Genomic DNA, 19,813 nt, shown 5'->3' on the forward strand with positions numbered 1-19,813 from the left:
TCGTAGACATTGAAGAAGATTCGAAGTACCGGTCGGGCACCAGCTAGGAGCCAAAGAATCCAGACTCGCTATGCCTGACTGGGCCGCTCGGGTATATAAGACTTCCTTCAGAGCGTATGACGCAGCACATGGAATTCTGAGGGACCGTCAAGGTCTACCGCAGTACTCAAAGCTTCCGGCGATGTCTCTGCCGCATGACAAACTCTAGTACACGCGGGATGCATGTTTCGTACACCGCTGTCTGCGAGATGACCGCAGCACGGCGCGACAGAGTCCAGCGTACAGGATTGCGTTGGCAGCGTTCGAGGATCATCCTGCTGCGAGTTTGGGGCTGCTCGCGCCCGCGGCGGTCTTCTATTTCCCAAGCGGGACTGCAAGTGCGAACTTCCGATCACCCGAGTCAGTCATAGTCCCAAATGCTTGTATGCGACTCGTGCGCATGGGCCTCCGAATGGGCCCGACAGGATCAAGGGACAAGACGTCACACCAAGCACGAATTTGACAGCTGGAACAGGGTGGCTGGCACCCGTCGATTGAGGTATACTATCTAGAACACATACGAAGCCTGGACAGCAGCACCCTGCCTGGTCTCCCCTATGTCACCGCCCACGTTGGGCGTGATTTTTGTCCTCACAGCCCATGCAGCATCTCCTTAGTTCGGGAGCGCGTTGATCTGCTGCTGGAGCTGGCCGTAGACGGTCGAAACGGCAGGGCAGCCGACACCAGGACCGTGAAGGTTCTGGAGGGTCGACAGGAGGGTCGCGATACGCGCCTGCTGTTCTCCCTTCGAGTTGCCCGTCGGGAAGGGCGCCGCAATGGGCGGGTTGTTAATCATGTGGCCGGCGTTGACGTTCGCGTTCAATGACTACAGACGAGAAGCTTCAGCAAGGCCTAAGGAAGCGCAGAGCGATACTTACAGCAATGAACGAGTTACGGTCGGGAGGGCAGGCACAGGGGATCTTGATGTTGTTAAGACCAAGGCAGTTACTGTGGGAGACGTCAGTTGCTGACACATTCTTGCGAGTGTATCTACTTACCCAGTGCCGTCAGCGCCAGTACCGGGCACAACACCGAAGTCGGGAACGAGGGCCGGGTCGACTTCACGCTTCTGGAAAGCAGCAGGCGCCGCCTGAACGGCGACAAAAGCAGCGACGACGGAGAGGATGATCGTGGAGGCCTTCATGATGGTATGTGGGTCGTTAAAGAACGGGTGAAGTGACTAGATAGTGGACGGGTGTCGAAAAAAGGTGCAAAAAGAGTGTGTTGCGAGAGGGTAATTCTTGCAATACGCCCGGCGTAGAGAGAATGAAGAAGTTCCAGCTGTCGAAGGAATCGTCTTGTCGACCGAGGGCATATATAGCTTTCGCAACCTGCGGACACCGCCACCTACCTCGCTTGCATGTCGCGGTATCGCAGCCTGTGTGACCGTCCCTTGGAGCTGAATGCGATCTTCGCGTGTGGTGGAGCCACAGGCGCATCAAGGCGCAGTGATAATCCGCCTCGATGCTTTTCCGAGCAGACCGCAGACGAAGTGTAACCTGCAAGAAGAAGCAATCCAATGATCAATCATGAGGCCAAGTACGCCGAACATGTTTCTGAACAGACGATACTCACCTGTGGGTACAAAGCTAAAGACTCCGTTCGTGAGCTATGTAGGAGTTGTGCAAGTATGCCAACACAACATCACTTACACTTTCCTTGGTCTTACGACTACGACTACCTTAATGTACATTGTGCAAAGCGCAGACTCAGAACTTGTTGCCTACGCTCGACGAACCAGGGCACTTCAAATTTGTATGGAGCAGGCCTGAAATAAACTTTCAACAATTGATTGACACATTGCACTGCAACCTATTGATGACCGATCAGCGCAGGTATTCGTATCAACTAGCAAATGATAGACCTACATATCAGTACCACGTCAGCCTGGTCGCACATGCGATGCAGTCTCGCCTTGTTGTTCGCAACAAAAATTACTGACTCATTCTGGCGCGATGCTATTGTAAACATTATATGTATTATGCGCATTCTACATTATCGTCATTGATGTACTATGGGGCACAAAGAGATGGGCTCATACCTGTAGCATACGGAGTACTAATCAGATGCCAAACCGCACAAGCTCACGATCTGGTAAGCAGCCGACATCATTACCATCGCCGCGCTCGAACGCCTCCAATCTGCCTCCTCGGCAGACTAAACTCAGCCGGCCGCGACGGCCGTGTTCCGCGACAAGCGTCTGTATTTCCCGAAGCAGTAATGTTAGTTGTCTAAAATTCCTTTGCACCCCATCCCGTGCCGCGACCCTCTGGAACTGGGGTGAGTTCAGAGGACGTGTGTTGATGGTTTCGAACACCCCGCGTTGGTGCACCGCGAGGTAGTGGACTGGAGTTTGAGAGAGAAAGAGCTGAGTGTATGTCTCCTCCCAGTTTTGTCGCTGGGCGCCTTTTGTTGAGCGAGTTGAGATTTCGAGTATTGAGGATTGGGGGACCTGCGTACCGCCCCGAATGACCGTAACAACGGCGTCTGGGTCTTCCGGGGATGGTGCGAGGGGCGCGGGCGTACGAGATATGTTCGCTGATGTCCGGCAGGCCAATGAGAGGCCTGCGAGGGCTTCAGACAGCTTGTCTGGCATCTCAGCGTCGTCGCGCGAGTGCGCGGGTGCAGTAGCGGCCTGCGCGTCGACCTCGAAGCGGATGACCATTCGGACGCCGCCAAGTTCCTATATGGCAAATTGAGATCAGCTTGAATATGTATGATGGAGTGAGCAAGATGAAGACATACGTACATATTGCACGATCCGATAGTGCCCGGACGACGACTCACAACCCGGCGCGGGTGTAGTTATGGTCATTTCAAAGTTGAAGCGGCAGCCCGCAAGCGGTGGAGTCGCGTACTGGCACGTATGCGTGTCCCAGCGCTGCATCAGGACTGTTTTGGCGCCGCCTAACTGTAAATCAATACGAAAATCCTGGACTTTGCCTGAGGGATAGCTATTCAGGGGTTGGGGGTCGTTTAAATCGGGATGGGCGTCGCAGTTTCGTACCCATCGGAGAAGTTTGCGGAGGCTGCTGCGGTCGGCGATGATGTCGATGGAGGGCCAGTCCATCGTGGTATCGGCGTTGTCCTCTGCGACGGCGTCGACAGCGCAGAAGAGGGGGATGAGAGGAGAGGACCCTGACGAGCCCATATGGTAGCCGTTTGGATCAAATATATGTAACCCTTCGTCAAACGGTACGCGGAAGGGCAGTGGCCGATCGCGCCATATCCGAGGGGAACCTGACACGCGGAGCACAGTGAGCTACAGACGTATGCGTGAACAGGACAGGATGAACGAACCTGGCACGAGGATAGTCGGGTTCGGACTATCCAGCCAGTTATACGAGCCGAGATACTTGAAGTTCTCGGGCTGTATGGAGGGAGCGGTCCCGTCGCGGGGGACGGATGGGAGGGTGAACCGCCGCAAAGGCTCGGAGAGCAGCCCTTCGGTGACATCGGCGTCCGGAAGGAGGTCGGGCTCTGTGTTCGCCGTGGACTGCGTGACGGTGTTGAGCTTCGGGATGGAGTAGGTCCGTCCGGCGTCCTGGCCCCGTCCGCGACCTGCACGACCACGGTAGTCTGCCTTGAACGCCATCAATGGGAGATAGCTAGGAGAAGTGGGCGGCGGAACGCACCATGCGCAATGGGGAGAGCTTGGTGTCAAGAAGAGTGTGCACGTCCTAGTTCTTATGGACGGCTGCAAGTTGGGTACCGCAGCATTTCCTTGGCTCTGAGCTTGACTGAGGGAGTGCGATACGTGCGATTACCGCCCTGACTCACATGGTGGGTCGTACTTGGCCGCGCGGACTCTATGTGTCGCAGCTGAGGTTCCGTCTGTACAATACCCGAAGCACCGCAGCAACCACCGGCACGACCGCACGATGAACCCGCAGATACATCTACACTGTCCGCGTTCGAATCAGCGATAGCGCAGCACAGAATGGTAGGTGGGACACACCCGTGTAGATGGGTCCAGAATGCGATCCAGAGCTGGAACAATGTGAGATGAAGCTATAAAGCCGAGATTCGACCATTTCGCGGCGGCACACAGAAGGAAGGAAAACACAAGTCATGAAGCAAAGGCCGGTGGATTGCACGAAACCAAGAAAATAGTACATGTCTACAGTTCTTCCCGATTAGAGCACTCACTTCTGCGCCTGCGACGCGGCCGCAAGCCCCGCATCCCGGAACTGCTCGAGGGCATTCCACGCCTTCCCAGACGTGATGCTCTCCCTCGCCTTCGCCACCCCATCCTTCAGATCCTCCGCGATCCCCGCCACGACTAACAGCGCCGCGGCGTTCATCAGGACGAAGTCCAGCACCGGCGTCAGCTTCTCCGGGATATCCTTCCCGCTCTGCAGCAGCGCGCGGAACGTCGCCGCGTTCTCCTCCGGGCTTGCCCCCGCGACCTCGGACAGGGGGTGCGCCTCGAGCCCAAAGTCGCGAGGGTGTACGGTCCGCTCGGCCACGGAACCGTCGGGACGGAGCTCCCAGACGAAGGTGTCGCCCGCGCAGGAGATCTCGTCGAGCCCCTCGGCGCCGCAAACCACGAACGCGCGCTGGACGCCGCCGTCGGCGAGGGAGTGTGCGAAGGTCGGGCCGAGCTCGCGCTCGGCGACGCCGAGGACCATCCCGCGCGGACGAGCGGGATTGATCAGGGGGCCGAGGACGTTGAACATCGTGCGGTGCCTAGGTGGGGTAGAAGGGGTACGTGACTAAATGTGCGCATATATGCGGGAATTGCGTCCGAACTTACGGGAGGGCCTTCCGGTATGGGGCGATCATGGCCAGAGAGAGGTGGTATTGAGGGGCCATGATGAACGTGAAGGGGATGCGAGAGATGGGAAGCGGGGCATCGGCAGAAGGCGGGGTAAAGTAGCAGCCTAGAGATTGGAGTAGGTCTGCAGACCCGGAGGAAGAGGTCGACGCGCGACTTCCGTGCTACAGGCGGCGCAAAGGCATGAGAGACACTTTCAGGGAGTATGTTGCAACTTTCACGCACCTTGACTACGCGCGCACCTGCGCCTGCCGCAACGATCGCCGCGGTCGTGCTCACATTGAAGGTGTTGTGCCCATCGCCGCCTGTCCCGACTATGTCCACTACGAAGTCATCATCGATGCCCTCAATCGCCGCCTTCAACGCGCGTGCCCGGAGGACGTTCGCGGCAGCCGCAAGGAACTCGGGCCTGCGCTCGATACGCTCGATGTGCAACGCGGTCAGGAAGGATCCGATTTGTACCGGGTGGACGACATCCGGTGTGAAGATGCACTCGAGCGCGACCTTGAGGTCTTCGGCGGTGAAGTATTCGGGTGTTTTTACGAGCTTGCCAAGCAGGGACTTGAAGGTGTCCTGGGAGACCGACGGTGGGGGCATGGTGGGAGATGCGCAAGATTGGGATGACTCCTTCGCAGAGACGTAGGGAAAACGTACGGCCGTTCGTCCGGCCTACATGTACATCCTCAGGAGCGTTTGTTGTTGAGTCGCGGCTGAGATAGCTCTGCTCGTTCCGTTCTCATCGCAAGTATGTTGGTGCGCAGAATCCAGATGGATAAAGGATGGTTAGGTTGCCGGGCACGCGCTGATGCGCGAGCCGGTTAGGGTCGCGCCTGCGGGCATTCGACTCCGTTCGACCTCGGACTAGTCGTCAATCAAGCTCACGGGGATGTCGTCGCACGCGAATACGATGTCCATCGCTGTTGGCAACGCTGCGACGACCGCTCAGAGGGCGGTGGCGGCGCCGGGGAGGGCGGAGACAGCGGACGAGGCACGGGCGTGGAGTGGGAATCGGCGCCTGCCGCAGCCACTCCGGAAACAAGCACAAACACGCTCTTTACTCCCCACCACCACCGCTCTCGTCGTCGCACTCGTCGTCGCACTCGCCCTCGACCTCGCCCTCGCCCTCGCTGGCGCCCTTCCTTAGTTTCTCCTAATCTTCTCTCTTCGCCAACCGCACAAGACAGCCAGGACCTCCCGCTTGATGTTCATTTCTTCCATTCTCGCCGTGGCCCTTGCGGCCATTCCTGCCGTCTTGGCTCAGGACTACTCCGCAGCCCACAATGTCACGCCCATCTCTGGAACCTGGAGTTCAGGATCGAAGAAGGTCATCACTGGCGCTGTGAGTAGTGCTGTCGCGCTGCATATAGGCGGCCTATTGACCATTCACAGGGCTTTGCTAACCCGGCGAACATGACCTTCAATTACCCTCCCGTCACTGGCGTATCGTACGCCTTGTGAGTATCAATATCATCATCGCCCGTATGATCCTTGTCTCAATGCATTGTGCTTGCCTTGCAGCACGGACGATGGATTTTATGAGGTCGCTCGCTATCGGTTCAACGGCAACGGTACGTCGTCATGCTCCAATGGCTAGCGCCCACGCACTTGCTCTGTGCCTTGGGTCTCTCCACATTCGTGAGAACGCTCTGAGAATTGCACGCATTGGTTGCGCAGTGTTCCATGGGGATCGTGGAGGCTCGTGAGCCCACGTACTGGCGGCGAATGTGCTGGACCCCATCACTCTGTCTAATTATAGACAACTGAATTCACCGCGCGCGCATGCCCTGGTTGGCACATCTTTTATACAGTCAACTGACACTGTTGTTATCCAGGTTCATCACCGAACTGTATCACCGGTGTATTGAATTGGCATCACGGCACACATACACTGAACCCGAACGGCTCAATCACGCTTACGCCGTTCGGTGACGGCTACCAGCAAATCCAGGATCCTTGTGCCGCCGAGTCCAATTTTATTGAGGGCTACAACACGACGGAGATGTACATGTCGTGGCAAATCTTCATGGACCCCGTCGATGGTCCCAAGCTCCACCTGTTCCAGGCGGACGGCACGCCTGTCGCACCCCTCTTCCAGGTGTACTCGACCGCCAACATGCTTCCGAACCAGCTCTTGCGGAACGTCACTGTTACCGTCACCGATCAATCAGCAGCTCTCTTTGTCTCAAACAGCGCGCGGCGGTGGACTCCAAGTGGCGTAGCGTTGATCGTTTCTGGTGCATTCACCGTTGGACTCGCGCCTCTGCTCCTCTAGATTGGCTTGGACCACGACCACTATATCTATCCGTACACGCACGTCGCTCACATTCTGTCATTGTCTCCCTCACCTCATCTTGGCTCGCCCGTTCGAATCTTAACGCCTCATGCCGTCCTTACGTACACCGTAGTTACACGGTAGTGGTGGCTTTACACTCGCACGGCGCACGCGCGCACTTGCTTCTTCTGTGTTTCGAGTACTGTGGGCGGGGCGTCGTATGCGTGCGTGATTCCCACCACGAGATTTTGCCTTGACACATGACATTTCTCTACCATCGTGTCCGACCTGTCTTACGTTCGACTCCTCTAAACAAGTTACGATACCCAAGCCCGTACGTCCCCATCGTGCGTTTCACCGTCTCGTTGACCCATTGCATATACATACATGCGGCCAGCGGGCTGCGTGACCGACACGCATGCACCGTGTAATCTACTGCAGTCCAAACTCCCTGTGGAGCTGGCCCACGTGCCTACTGACAGCGGATGAGAAGCATTGACGGAAACGGACAGCTTCGCGGCGGTGGCGTTCCCTGCATGGTGCCAGTACTTCCACCGAATTGTGTGCGCCTGCCCCCACCATATGGCAACAGATGGGAACGCGCCCAAGTAGGTACAGGCAAATCACGTCGAAATGGACAGCGAGGTCCAAATGGACATGGTTTGGTATTCAGCCACCCCACAGGCGCACGGTGCGTCCATTTGCCTGCGCGCGACCGCAGCAGAGGATTCTGTACTAGTCTCGTGACAAGACGTTCAGAGTGTGAAGCGGAATCGAACATGTCACGGAAGGATCACTCTCACGTGACGTTATCTCGTGACGTTTCTCCACTAGGACGTCGGATTATTGTGCCTCCAGGTTTCACGAACACTTACTTGAACACGACTCAACACTTGGGTACTGTACCTCTTCTTCGCGCCATGGCTTCCGACGAAATACCGGACTTCCTGCAGATACCTTACTGGCTCATTCAACATCCTGAAATCCAGCGTCGTGACATGCACCTAGTGCTCACGTTGCGTCCGGTGAGGAAGCTCCCGCCACCCGGGTTGTCATGTCACTCTTCGAGCTCACTCACGACAACAGGACACAGTTTTCGCTACAGGCTGGGACGCGTCTCCTCAGCGAGTGGTCAAGATCGTTGATCCTTCTAAAGAGGAAGCGGACATTCTTGATGGCCTACAGCGAGACTTAGCGTGTCCAGCTAGTCATGTCGGGCCTTGCGACATGGTCCGCTCCGACGCCTTCTTGGCAATAATGCCATATCTTACCTCAGTGGAGTACTTGCTTGCCTCCAGGAAGCTGAGCACCGTTCTCGATGTGTTCGACCAGCTTCTAGAGGTCAGTGGAGGAATTATATGAATTGCAGCACCCTGATTCACGTCCGCCAACATCTAGGGAGTTGCATACCTCCACGATCGTGGCATCGCTCATATGGTGCGGCTTCACTGCGAATACAGGACCAGCCAAAGCTCATCAAATCTTGCCAGGATTTGTGTTTTTCCAATGTGCTTGCCGCGACACATCGTGAGGCGAGTTTTGACCCACGTGTCAAGGCAGGCAAGCTCTACATCATCGACTTCGACCGCTCGCGCAAGCTCGACTTAAAGCCCGGCGTACAAGGCGCTGTTGCTTTGCCAGAGACTGTGTGCAGCCCTCCACCGGGCATCACACATTTAGATCCGTACTCCTGGGACGTGTACTGTGCTGGTAAATTGTTCCTCCTGTACTTAGAGGTGTGTTGCGTGAAATTTGTCACGACAGAAGTTATTTGCTAACAACACCGCAGAGCTGCAAACGCAATAATCCATTGCAATATATAGTCGACAAGTATGCGCAGTGGTTGATCGGTGATGAGCGAGGATGCCGAGGTGTCTGTCGTTGTCGCCCAACGGCACGGCGGGCAAGGCAGCTACTCGCACCAATACGTTGGGCAGTGTATGCCTGGGAGTATTGTGATTACATCTGCTCCGTGGTGCGCACGACTAGAAGGCAACCCTCGTCGGCTGCTCGAGGCATTTGACGTCGGTAGTCTACTCAATCGTTATGTGTCATAATAGCTTGTTAAATGCCGACCACATGAGACATGCAACCGCACGTGCTGAAAGGAAGATAAGCAGGAATACCTACCTTTAGCGGCTTCCTGATCGTTACATGGTTGACCACCTCCTACGTACGATAAGGAAGTCTCTGGGTTGTAGCCAACGATTGTCATAGAATACACATACAAGTAATGTACGGAGCGGGGCTCTCTCAGAACGTAGACGAAACGGATAGCAGTTACATGACAGTAGCCCGGTAGCAGTCAGTCGCAGGTACTACACGAATCCGTCGCTGATGGACTTTTTAGCACTGGGATAAAGTTGAAACGGTACAAGACGTACAAGTGGGTGGGACACTACATGTCCTCAACGTTGACTTGAACCATGACGGCCGTGGGTGTATCCCGGAATAGCTCAAGTGCCCTCCTTAGAGCAGCTCTGTTGCGCTCAGGATCTTGACCTGAAGGATTTTTGAGCCAGATTGGGACCGGGTCCGCATGGCGGCCTCCGCCTCTCGCGGTTGTGAGCTCGTAATGAAGCCAGGGTGGACGTATGCTTTGAGCGGAACGGGGGTGCTTGTGTAAAGCGCAACCAATATCTCCGAAGTCGAATCGAAAGTTCGCCTCCCGTGCATCGAAGGTAACGTAGATGAGAGGGAGCTGGTCAACGAGGCCGGCCAGATGGCCTGCAATCTCCTTGATGTCAGCCATATGGGGAGTGTCTGTCTGACTGTAGGAGGAGATGAGTAGTCAGTGCATCAGTGCGGCTGAGCGAAGTAGCGCAGCATTACTTACAAGAGCACTGACAAGAGGCGATATCGCTGCGAGGGTGGCGGCTGACTCAAAGACCGTCTGGCTTGGCCGTCCCAATTATATAGCCGTGAGCGATAGCAAGTGAGTGTCCAGCTCTAAATCGCCGTATGACAAACGAGGCCCTGTGCCCGGCACCACTGAGCGTGGAGGCCGCCCACAGATCCATCGATGATGTGGGCTTGTATCTCAAAAGAGGGTGGCATACGTTTGCAAGCTCATGACTGCTGGGCCGTCTTCGTCAAACGCAGAACTTTCTCTTTGGAAAATGGAGAGGTGATATAAGGAACCTTAGTAGTATGTTGCCACCAGTCGTGCCAGTGCGTTCACACGCCGTCCCAGTTTGGCTAATGACCAAACCTGCTTGCTGATTTGACTCGACCGAAGATCGATTTCTCACAGGTAGAAGATGAGCACTGAGCCATGGTCATTCTCCCGTAGTAGAAGCCTGAAGAGGACGTACGTTTCAGATGGGCTACACAGGTGGGAGTACATTGGCGTCCGTGAATAATCGGGTGGCGCGCCGCCAATGTCACCCGGAGTCGCCGGTCAATCTTGAGGCGGATCTGCTCGATGCTCCTCATGAACCCTCTACGGGAAAGTCGCTTTTCTGATACGAATCTTAACGCGCATGACTCATTGGAAAGATTACGATGCCAGCGTAGGATCCATGTACATGAGTATACTCGTGGGCAGTGAACATAGAGACCGATGGGAGAATGTAACAAGTAATAGGAAAGCAGGGCCAGTGCTCTGTACTTCGCGAACTATCAGAAACGGTGGAAGGTGAAGGGTCTCAATTGCGGGGCTCCTCACTATCACCAGGAGAGCACCGACTCATGATCGACATTACGTTTGCTCAGAAGTTTAGTGGAAGGGGAGAAGGGAGAAGCACATGAACCGCCCACTGAACGAGCGATTTTGGCGAGTTGCCTCCATGTCCGTTTGACTTGTACCTTGGGCATCGCCGCCCTCCTGAAGTCGATCGTAGTGCAGGCTCCCGCGAGCTGCCATGCCGCAGGAGCCGCCCATCTTCTGGATTCCTTTTGGCGATGACACATTCAAGCGCGCTCAAGCATTCGCTGTACTGGCGAAGTACACTTCTTAGTATCCCATTACCTTGCAATCTGGTTCATGACGGGACGCACCGTATCATATAGCTCCCCGTTCGTCCCACCTCACCCCTCCGCCCCAGCTTCGTGAGCGGGCACAATGGTGCCGGTAGCGTGACATAGATGATCGATATGGGAAAGAGAGACAAGCAGCTGTGCGGCAGAAATTGACAGTGTCAGACAGAGATCGCCCGTAGTCCTGAATCGTCGTGCGAGTGGTCGATCACTACGCCAAAACCCCTAGGCGATGGACATCGTGGGAGGGGAAGTGCTCATTTGAGGATGTCGATGTGGTGTATCATATTCGGAGTCAAGAGACGAGATAACCGCCAGTTGTAGTACCCTCCGAGAAAGCCGGACGGGCTTCGCTCAATGATCCAGTTCAATGCAGGCGAATGTGAGCCAAAAGGTGAGCGAATAATACATAGGCAGCAAGACGCATACGATATAATTCATGATAAGCGGTATCCAGATCCAGAATATGTGTGACTGCAGCAGGCGTAGGATGGAGTCGCCGATGGTCACTCGAGCTTCTCCAGTTGCTCTAGTCTTGCTAATACAACGTCTTTACTTGTCTCTTCAATCTCTCCGGCAAGGAATACCTCATCCAGAATGGCGTAAACCTATCGAACAGTTAGATGATGCACGACAGCAGACGGAAGGCGGGTTTTATACCTTGTAGAAGTTGAACACCAGATCGAGCTCGCAAACGTTGTCGAAGAAGGAGTCTGCCGCGGCAGCAGCCGTCAGTCACGCTCATGGGCGATAGGAACAGAAGTTTGCTTATAATGTGGCTCTTGTCACGTACCAAGTACTTCTACGAAGAGGTGAATGGCCTCGAGGTACGCGAGTTCGTTGTCGTTCGCATCTACGCAGACGCAAAAGAACAGGCCAGCGTAGCGGCGGTAGACGACCTTATGGTTGCGGAACTGTCCAAAACAGACCCGTTGACACCTCCGTTCAAGCTAGCGCCATAGAGGATAGAGGACGCACCTCAACGAAATTCGACTGGTACTTCTGGTCCCTCGGAGCGACTAACCGGTGCACCTCTCCCCTTAGCCGTACCTAAGATGGATCCCTTTATGAGGTCCCGGTAGTGATCGTACGACGCGCATAGAAGGCGAACCTTCTCGTCATCATCGTAAGGTACGTACCATTTAGAAAGCCGTGTTTTGCCTTGACGGTTCTGTTGTTCCTAGTCAGCTAGTTGAACAACACGCCTGGATGTTAGGTCCTAACCTGCACGAGGATGAAACGAATCATGATTCGCCTTCTATAGTTCCCACAGATGAGTGCGGCGCTCAGAGAGATATCAGAACTAGCGCGGCACGGCAAGCAGTCCAAGAGGAGGGGAAGGCACTCGAGGGGAGACTTGGGGAGAGTACCAGTGCTTCGAATGGTCCCGCAGCGCGAAGGGGTAACTGGTGAAACAGGACATAGATGTTATCTCTTGACTCATTTTAATCCGATATGGTGTAGTGGCTAACATTATCGCCTCTCACGCGATAGCCCGGGGTTCGATTCCCCGTGTCGGAAGTTTTGCCAGTGATCCTTGTTCCCACAAAATACAAGTCTGCTGCCGCTTGCAGTGATCAAGCCAACAAAGAGATTCTCAGTGGGGTTGCTGGCCTCGTCGGTAGGAGACAATTTTTGCAGTGCATTACTTCTGTAATCAGCACTATAATTATTACATCCCATCCTTCTTCAAGTTTCCCGACCAAGACTTGTACTTCTCATTAACGTCAGCAGTCAACCGGGCTATCTGCTGCTTTGCGTAAGTTCTCGCAACCTCCCTGTGTAAGAGATGCAATGGTAGCTCGGGCTCGGAAGCAAGCTTATAAATGACCTCTACTGCTTTCTTCACGTCCTCAACGTAGCTTCGAGCGATTTTTACTGTTCCAAACCATTAGACCACGCTTCATACAAGTCTATGTCCGCGGCCAACGCGGTGATCTTCTTTCTGGTAGCTTCGATGGCATCCTTCCCTACCACGAAGTGCAGCGGCGGGTTAGGATCTGAAGCAATCTTGTAGAACAACTCTGCACTGCGTCTCATGTCCTTCCACGCCACTACGTTATCCCATCCGACCTTGCGAGCATGCGAAGCGGGAAGCGCCGGGTTCGAGTATGCTGGATGTTCCGGAGACCATGTGGCCTTGGCGCATGCGGATAAACCCAGGTTCAATGAGATTTACTTATCTAGAGCGATTGAATGAAATGAGGTCAGGGCAGGAAGATGGTAGGCACGCCGCACCTTGATGTTCCAATCGGGATCCAGCTCTGCGGCAAGAGCTTCGGTCGCCCCTTCGAGTGCTGTAGAAACAGAGGACCTCGTATATGGTATAAGACAAAGTGTATGCAGTGGGAAAACCTACCGAACTTCGCCGCACAGTAGAAGGGCAATGCGGGCAGCCCTACAAGTCCTAGGTACGACGAGATTTTCAGCAACCGCCCACCAATCCCCCGCGGATTGGTCTCTCGGAAACACTTCAATGCTTCCTTTGTGACGCTCACCGCGCCCCAGAAATTCGTCTCGAGTAAACCGCGCGCTTTCGAATCTTCCATCCCCTCTAGCTTCCCAGTATCTGCGATGCCCGCGTTGTTGACGACGATATCGATGCGTCCAAATCTCTCTTCGGCCTTGGCGAAGGCATCGGCGACTTGGTGGGGTTGAGTGACGTCTAGGGGGAGTAAAAGGATACGTTCGGCGGGGTATTGCTGAGTTAAGGTCGGCCAAGGTGCTTGGCTGGCGGGCAGTCGCGATGACGACCTCGCCCTTGCCGAGGATGATCTCCGCAAGAGTGGCAGAAACCTACTGAACCAGACGGTGGAGCTGTTTTCTTCCAGCATAGAGGCATGTCAGCGGGGGAGGCCAGGCGTAGCTCAACTCACCGTGATGTCCTGCCATTATATGTGGCGATCGCGACCCAGGATGGGCTTGCTTATCGTGAGCGTCTCCAATGTGTTCGCATTCTGCAGGTGCACATCTTGCTATTCCTGGTTGCACTCGTTGCAAAAACAGGAAGAGGTCTACTAGCAGAGGACCTGGCCGCGAGGCTGACGGGAGTCAAGAGGCCCCATGTGCGGCGTCGAGTGACACCAAGGGCGCGCATATGGAGCATTACATTCCTAATCCATGTTATTAGCACCCACCTGCACGTTGTCCACTATCTGCGTTCGCTCCGAAGGCCTCTCGCAGGTTCATGTGCATTGTGACGTATGCAGCGGATTAGTACGACACTGAATATAGTACATGTTGGTCACGTCGTAGAAGGGGAGACTGCTCAAACAGGATTGAGGCAAGATGAATACGGCAGGAGGCATCCTAAAAATACATCAAACAAGGCAAACCATTGATGGGAAGGATGAGGTGCATGTAGGATAGCCTTGTAAAACTGGTCAGCAAGGGTCACTAGTCAGTGAAACTACTCACGACTAGGACTTGCCACTCTTCAGACCTCCCGCCAGAGATTATCCGTAACCGCATCTTCGTCGCATATAGCCACATGATCTACCATCCTCACCAGATGTCGCTCGAAGTCATGGACGTAGACGACCGTCACGATCGAGGGGCAATAGAGGCGAAGCTCGTAGGTGAGTGCACGCAGAGCCGCAAGGTGAGTTGGAGCAGGATCCCAGTCGGAGACATCCAACTCCAGGCATCGTAGGCGACGCAGACGCATCAGCATTGTGTAGAATTCTAAACGCTAGGAGCTCAATCAACGCATCGCTCGCCTTGAGATGTCAGATTATCCTGACCTACCTGGCGGCCGTCGACAGGCAAGACTAGTGTGCCAACGTACCGGAGGTCCACACAGAATTGTGCGTCCGATGTCACCGTCGACAGGAGTTCCATGGAGAACTCTGCGGTATACAAAGAGTCAGCGATGTCTATCGCTCGAAACCGCTTCTTCGAGCGCCGCAATGCCGAGACGATCGAATTCAGCTCCTCTCGCTTTTCTTCGAGTTTGCTCCGCGTAAAGCACGTCTTGACTCGACAAACTGGTCGGCCGGGCACCAAGGAGACAGCTGCCTCAGAGAAGGTGCATTCGAGGATACTGAGCTTTGGCAGAAACGTCGAATCGGAAGGTATGATGGGGGGCGCCATGACCTCGGCTGCGGACTCTGGGTAGTCGGCGATGAAAAGGTCGGAAAGATAAGGTTGAGTGGAAAGAAAGGTAGCGAGATGGTCATCCCAGACGAGGCCACAGTGGAAGGTTCGTAATTGAAACTTGCATTCGTCGAGTATCCAAGCCCTGTCCGGCGGATCTCCAGTATTGAAGTATAGATCGAGGGATCGAAGGTACGCCGTGCGCTTAAGAGCCTGGTGGAGGACCTGCCAGTACCCGTCCTCGGGCTGGAAGTCCGACTCATCGTCACTGTCTTCTGCGTCGTAGACTGAGAGCGCGGTGACGAGCATTGCCACACGCGGGGTGCGGCTGAGAACATCGCATACGGAGATCGTCGTGTCGTGTCCCCTGAGATAGAGGGTATTGTAGATCGCCCGTTCTGCTGCGACTTGAAATTGTTTAGAAACCGTACATAGATTAACGAGGGTTGATCTCGAGTCAGCGACATATTCGGCGATGAGACTGCAGGCGTCTGGGGGTAATGCCATGGATGGGTAGAACTTGGTCAGTCGTTAGCATGCTGCTAGCTCGTAAATCGGACACCCGTACCCCGAGGCCGTGTCTGTAAGATCCCGTCAGGAATGAGAGCCGCAGAAGGCTATCAAAGCAATCTCATCAGAAGTGCAAAGCTTACAGCAATCCAAGGGTTCTTACCTATAATCCGTACAGAATCGCGAGGTGTTGGAGGGTTCGTCACTATCGTAAGCAGTCTATGTTCCATTTAGGTGCATGTTGCAAATCATGATGCAAGAGACTTGCCGTGAGGTAAGTACGAGATCGCTTGCGGCACACTTGACAAATGTAAAGCGTATGCTCGAAGGAGAGACGCGTCCACAGAGCACAGTCCAGTTGCAAGTGGTACGGACACCCAGTTCCTTCCTGGTACCCGACGAATTTAGCTCGTGAATGGACTGCGTAGATCGCCGACTAGATGGCACAATGAAGTCATACTTTTCTCCACTGCACCGCAACCAAGCCACCCTCCGGATAACTGTCGGAGGAACGGCAAGTGGAGGCTCCGCGCCTGAACAGAGTAGCAGAGAGATGTGCCAGAGAATCCACGAGCTGAGGCCACGGCAAAGAACCTTGAGCGCGCTCTTTATTCATTCTGCAGCGCCGCGGCTGACCTATCAGATTGAGGGGAAATGGGTCTGATGTCACCCCTGGAGTTACGCCGACCGGTCACTTACATCACTACAGCCATAATTGTTGGGATGTTACGGTGCGACTTACAGGACGGAAAGGGAGGGGCCTTCGCGCTGCTCGACTAGATATCGCATTCCCTTCCCTGCCGGCGGAGTAGAAGGTGTTTGCGTGTCGGACCCTATACCGTTTCTATTCTGGTTGGTTGGGTTCGGCCACGTGAGCCTCGTGGCTCTCGCGTGCGCTCGGACTGTTCGGCACACCCGGCTAGTCCGGACTTTAGGTGGCGACGCAGTTCAGCAACTCGGCCTCTCAATTTCCACGGCCCCCTGCAGCGTTGTTATGGACAGATTATTTCCGAACGACAGTCGGAGAGCAAGGAGTACACACCTGAGATTTGCAATGCAACATTGTCACCCGCAATACTTGCGAAGCAAGACGGAGCACCGACGGTGAGCGGACCTTCGCGTCTCGTATCTGAACGTTGTCGGCGGCCAGACCAAACCCTGAGAATCCCCGGAAGTATAGCTTCCCAAAAATGCCGAGGAGCCATTCACCGGCATACTGCGCAACATTGGGAGCTTCTCTGATGGAGAAATCCCTCAAGTATCCGGCACCGATGATACCAGCCGACGGATTGAAAACGACGTAACACCTTGATGTGTGCTTTTTCCCGGACGTAAGCGCGGTGAGCTCCGACGTTGATAGTAGGGTAATGGGAGCAGGTAAGGGAACGTACCGAGATATCCCCTTTCGTAGGCACTAGACGCTCATTCGGCGATTCTGCTTCCACCCCAAAGAGACGTGCGCATATCGACGATTCGAGGAGTCTCCAATGCGAGGGTCATCTGTCACTTCTGACCCCAAGGAAGATGGGGGAGTGTGGGACACCAACTCTATGCTTGTAGGCGGAATGTGATTCCGACTCTCATGAGATACCGCATCCTCGGGAAAGCTCGAGGTGAGTTTGTGCTCCGCCACATCTGAGGCGTCAACAACAGCTACATGAGTGCAGTTAGTCACTAACGTAGTAGTCAGCATAGCATGCTTCGACTAAGAGAGATGTAGACGCACATACCTACACTCACGTGGGGGCAACGTACCTCGATGCTTCCCATAATCCTGCGAGACTCTGTTCGATTGAGGTTCGATCACGGAAGTTACCCCACACCAGGAGATCTGCGTCTAAGCCAATGACCCTCGGCCTCCTCTGCGCACCCAAACCCGTCAGATAGTCGCACGGAGAAACGCAGTGGTGTCCTGCATTTTGGATAAAACGATGAGACGAGGGTCAGTACGTCACCGTGACTATCGTCTCTCTACGACTCTATAAAACTGGCTCTGTTACGTATTCAATGCATTCAGTAGACTTATACTCATTCACGGCTAGGTCAACAGCCCGTTCCGTCCGGTGTAGGATGACTAGGTAGTCTTGTCCTGAAGTAAACAGACGAGGGTTGATGGATGTAAGGAACGACGGTTCGCATGCTCTCTGGAACGACTCACCCACTTTCCAGAGCCCAATCAACCATTGCACGAGTTGATGACACAATTCAATCACACCAGTCATACCCAAGTTTGTAACGAGGCGGACACACGACTTGCAGCACCCCATATCCTCGAGCAGTTTATGTACACCCACGAATCTACCACGCGATGCGATATCAGGAAAACACGTCAACTGACTACGCCCAGGTGACATACTGCTCAGTATGATGCGACGATTGACACTTTAACAAGATGGTAAGATAGATTGTGGGGAAGAGGTTGATGGTGGGCGTCGAGTCTCGCTGGCAGCGGTGAGACGACAAGATCTGCAAGAGATCTAGGTCGTGACTCTGTTACATAATGCGGTGACGTGTCACATACTCGCTCAACGACCAGGAGACTTTGCGGTCACGGCGCGACGGTTGTGTTTCGTCTCATTTGCTCTACTAATACTCCGACATCCGAAACCACACTCTACCTGAATCATGCATCTTGTATGAACGGCCCCGACCCACAATGCAAGAAGAATCATAGTCACACTCACAGGGGTGCAAGTCAAGGCTTCCCACAGCATCAATGCGCCCCCTGCTGAGGAAGTCTGAGCATGATTGCGTAGGCTCTTGGCCCAGCTCATCGCCGTTTCTGGATTGTCGGGCTTCACGAAGGGGACGAGAATAGCCTCATTGCAAGCTACGTTTAGCTTATGTTGCAATTCAGGATTGGACAGTCTCGTAGGTACATGTCCCGTTATGGATATGCTTAGTCAGCTTGTAAGTACATCTGCCTCTCGCTGTACGCCACTTGTTCCTCATGCGTTTGCAGAGCTCAGCCGAAAGCAATATACTGTGTTATCGTTCTTACCGCTCCCTCGCGAACTTCAACAGCTTACAGTACTTAGCAACCTCCGGGGACATAGGTGTAAGTTCGCGCTCTTAATTCAGAGGCGATGAACTTCCTTGAAGGTCCGACTTCATGAGTCGATCAACCTACCTCGCAGCCGCTAGCCTTCGTGTCTACATGATTGGGTGGGACGCACCGTGACTGCCTTGTCATAACAGAAGCTCACTCTCTGTATCGCCTGCATTGTCGTCTTTCCCTCCACGGCCTCCTGAGCAGTGAGGTGGCCCCCGTTTGCAAGGGAAACTAGCGTGCTGAGATTTAGGCTTGGCGAGACGCAACTCTGGGGCTTGTTTGACCATGTGAGTAAATTTCGAGACACGTACCGGTCTTTGGGAACCGGAGAGTAGATGCTTCTGACCTCATATCCGCGACCCGCATGGCAGGTAGGATCATCTTGTAAGACTTCCCTACCATACCGGACGGATGGCGGCACATTCGCGGTCACGCGTGAGACGACAGCACCACCGTACGATATAAACGAGTCACCTATGTAGGCAAGTTGTCCCGCAGGCCTCTAGCTAAAGCGCTGTCCGTGTACAGAGTGCATGCTGCGCCGGCTAGGCTCAAGGCAGGTGGTTTCCTGCGGTCAGGTCGGCTGAGAGCTTGTGCACGAGTATTTAATAGCCGATGTGTACACTTCGGAGGCAATAGGCGGCGGTTTCGCGTACATCCCGATGCATCTCACATTCTCCGTGCACTATGTAGTCTACTTCGTCCGCACGTCGTGTCGGGCATTGTGGTGGTGCCCCTTTAGGCGGACCATTTGACGCTGGCGCGGCGATAGGTTCCTGCCACTAGCTGCCGGACGTATCGTGCTATGGTCACTTACAACAACAATAATTCGACTCGTTCCCAGGACATCATCATTGTTGAACCCGGGGGGGCGAAGGCCTCTCCCACGGGTGGCAACGACAGCGGATAGCCTGCAACTCACCTAGAAGGGTTGTTGGTTGTAAGAGGCTTGTTAGAGCGATGAGAGGAGATGTTCGAGTGAACTGAACTGTAGATTGGGGGTACAGAGGTCCCCTATATATACTACTGTACATCTGTGGCTACGTAGTACTATACAGTACATTCCCAGGATGCACAGTCGCACAGAGAA

At 54.5% G+C, this 19,813-nt stretch overlaps 6 protein-coding genes and 1 non-coding gene across 7 annotated transcripts; 3 read left to right on the top strand and 4 right to left on the bottom strand.

The window, feature by feature from the left end:
- Positions 1–284: 284 nt before the first annotated feature.
- DICSQDRAFT_163198 (anthranilate phosphoribosyltransferase) lies at positions 285–5,753 on the bottom strand. Its single transcript, XM_007369317.1, has 20 exons — positions 5,042–5,753; positions 4,796–4,980; positions 4,189–4,728; positions 3,998–4,029; positions 3,820–3,873; positions 3,340–3,600; positions 3,047–3,279; positions 2,789–2,950; positions 2,500–2,722; positions 2,288–2,385; positions 2,128–2,239; positions 1,982–1,997; positions 1,778–1,807; positions 1,692–1,716; positions 1,615–1,648; positions 1,391–1,538; positions 1,290–1,320; positions 1,038–1,177; positions 918–987; positions 285–865 (listed from the first exon to the last, which is right to left on the bottom strand). The coding sequence occupies exons 1-20, from the start codon at positions 5,411–5,413 to the stop codon at positions 653–655; spliced, it is 2,979 nt and encodes a 992-aa protein (XP_007369379.1). The 5' UTR covers positions 5,414–5,753; the 3' UTR covers positions 285–652.
- A 131-nt stretch (positions 5,754–5,884) lies between these two features.
- Positions 5,885–7,536, top strand: DICSQDRAFT_91594 (uncharacterized protein). Its single transcript, XM_007369318.1, has 4 exons — positions 5,885–6,155; positions 6,206–6,270; positions 6,335–6,384; positions 6,649–7,536. The coding sequence occupies exons 1-4, from the start codon at positions 6,018–6,020 to the stop codon at positions 7,086–7,088; spliced, it is 693 nt and encodes a 230-aa protein (XP_007369380.1). The 5' UTR covers positions 5,885–6,017; the 3' UTR covers positions 7,089–7,536.
- Positions 7,537–8,008: 472 nt separating this feature from the next.
- Positions 8,009–8,894, top strand: DICSQDRAFT_173506 (uncharacterized protein; the record flags this gene model as incomplete). The annotated part of the gene is made up of 5 exons (XM_007369319.1): positions 8,009–8,113; positions 8,175–8,429; positions 8,487–8,525; positions 8,579–8,798; positions 8,878–8,894. 5 exons carry the CDS (start codon positions 8,009–8,011, stop codon positions 8,892–8,894), a joined length of 636 nt encoding a protein of 211 aa, XP_007369381.1.
- Positions 8,895–11,495: 2,601 nt separating this feature from the next.
- Positions 11,496–12,400, bottom strand: DICSQDRAFT_139932 (clathrin coat assembly protein ap17). The gene is made up of 6 exons (XM_007369320.1): positions 12,291–12,400; positions 12,178–12,237; positions 12,045–12,116; positions 11,860–11,980; positions 11,727–11,779; positions 11,496–11,674 (listed from the first exon to the last, which is right to left on the bottom strand). The coding sequence occupies exons 1-6, from the start codon at positions 12,312–12,314 to the stop codon at positions 11,573–11,575; spliced, it is 432 nt and encodes a 143-aa protein (XP_007369382.1). The 5' UTR covers positions 12,315–12,400; the 3' UTR covers positions 11,496–11,572.
- Positions 12,401–12,515: 115 nt separating this feature from the next.
- On the top strand, positions 12,516–12,587 carry DICSQDRAFT_t158. Its single transcript has one exon. It is a non-coding gene; the product is annotated as a tRNA-Glu (tRNA).
- Positions 12,588–12,941: 354 nt separating this feature from the next.
- DICSQDRAFT_149486 (NAD(P)-binding protein) lies at positions 12,942–13,908 on the bottom strand (the record flags this gene model as incomplete). Its single annotated transcript, XM_007369321.1, has 4 exons — positions 12,942–13,205; positions 13,305–13,363; positions 13,426–13,768; positions 13,867–13,908. The coding sequence occupies 4 exons, from the start codon at positions 13,906–13,908 to the stop codon at positions 12,942–12,944; spliced, it is 708 nt and encodes a 235-aa protein (XP_007369383.1).
- A 574-nt stretch (positions 13,909–14,482) lies between these two features.
- Positions 14,483–15,668, bottom strand: DICSQDRAFT_157106 (uncharacterized protein; the record flags this gene model as incomplete). Its single annotated transcript, XM_007369322.1, has 2 exons — positions 14,483–14,757; positions 14,814–15,668. 2 exons carry the CDS (start codon positions 15,666–15,668, stop codon positions 14,503–14,505), a joined length of 1,110 nt encoding a protein of 369 aa, XP_007369384.1. The 3' UTR covers positions 14,483–14,502.
- Between the last annotated feature and the right edge of the window lie 4,145 nt (positions 15,669–19,813).

Source organism: Dichomitus squalens, assembly GCF_000275845.1.
Source record: "Dichomitus squalens LYAD-421 SS1 unplaced genomic scaffold DICSQscaffold_47, whole genome shotgun sequence".
Lineage (NCBI taxonomy): Eukaryota > Fungi > Basidiomycota > Agaricomycetes > Polyporales > Polyporaceae > Dichomitus > Dichomitus squalens.

What these genes read in the sequence shown, in the direction of transcription:
- DICSQDRAFT_91594 (XM_007369318.1), top strand. Translation starts at nt 6,018, where the DNA reads ATGTTCATTTCTTCCATTCTCGCCGTGGCCCTTGCGGCCATTCCTGCC. An exon ending in AGAAGGTCATCACTGGCGCT is followed by an intron (nt 6,156 to 6,205) that starts GTGAGTAGTGCT and finishes GACCATTCACAG; the next exon opens with GGCTTTGCTAACCCGGCGAA. An exon ending in CTATCGGTTCAACGGCAACG is followed by an intron (nt 6,385 to 6,648) that starts GTACGTCGTCAT and finishes GTTGTTATCCAG; the next exon opens with GTTCATCACCGAACTGTATC.
- DICSQDRAFT_139932 (XM_007369320.1), bottom strand. Translation starts at nt 12,314, where the DNA reads ATGATTCGTTTCATCCTCGTGCAG. An exon ending in ACCAGTCGAATTTCGTTGAG is followed by an intron (nt 11,981 to 12,044) that starts GTGCGTCCTCTA and finishes TGTTTTGGACAG; the next exon opens with TTCCGCAACCATAAGGTCGT. An exon ending in CCTCTTCGTAGAAGTACTTG is followed by an intron (nt 11,780 to 11,859) that starts GTACGTGACAAG and finishes CTGCCGCGGCAG; the next exon opens with ACTCCTTCTTCGACAACGTT.
- DICSQDRAFT_163198 (XM_007369317.1), bottom strand. Translation starts at nt 5,413, where the DNA reads ATGCCCCCACCGTCGGTCTCCCAGGACACCTTCAAGTCCCTGCTTGGC. An exon ending in TGTTACGGTCATTCGGGGCG is followed by an intron (nt 2,386 to 2,499) that starts GTACGCAGGTCC and finishes CTCAAACTCCAG; the next exon opens with TCCACTACCTCGCGGTGCAC. An exon ending in TCATTCTCTCTACGCCGGGC is followed by an intron (nt 1,178 to 1,289) that starts GTATTGCAAGAA and finishes ACCATCATGAAG; the next exon opens with GCCTCCACGATCATCCTCTC.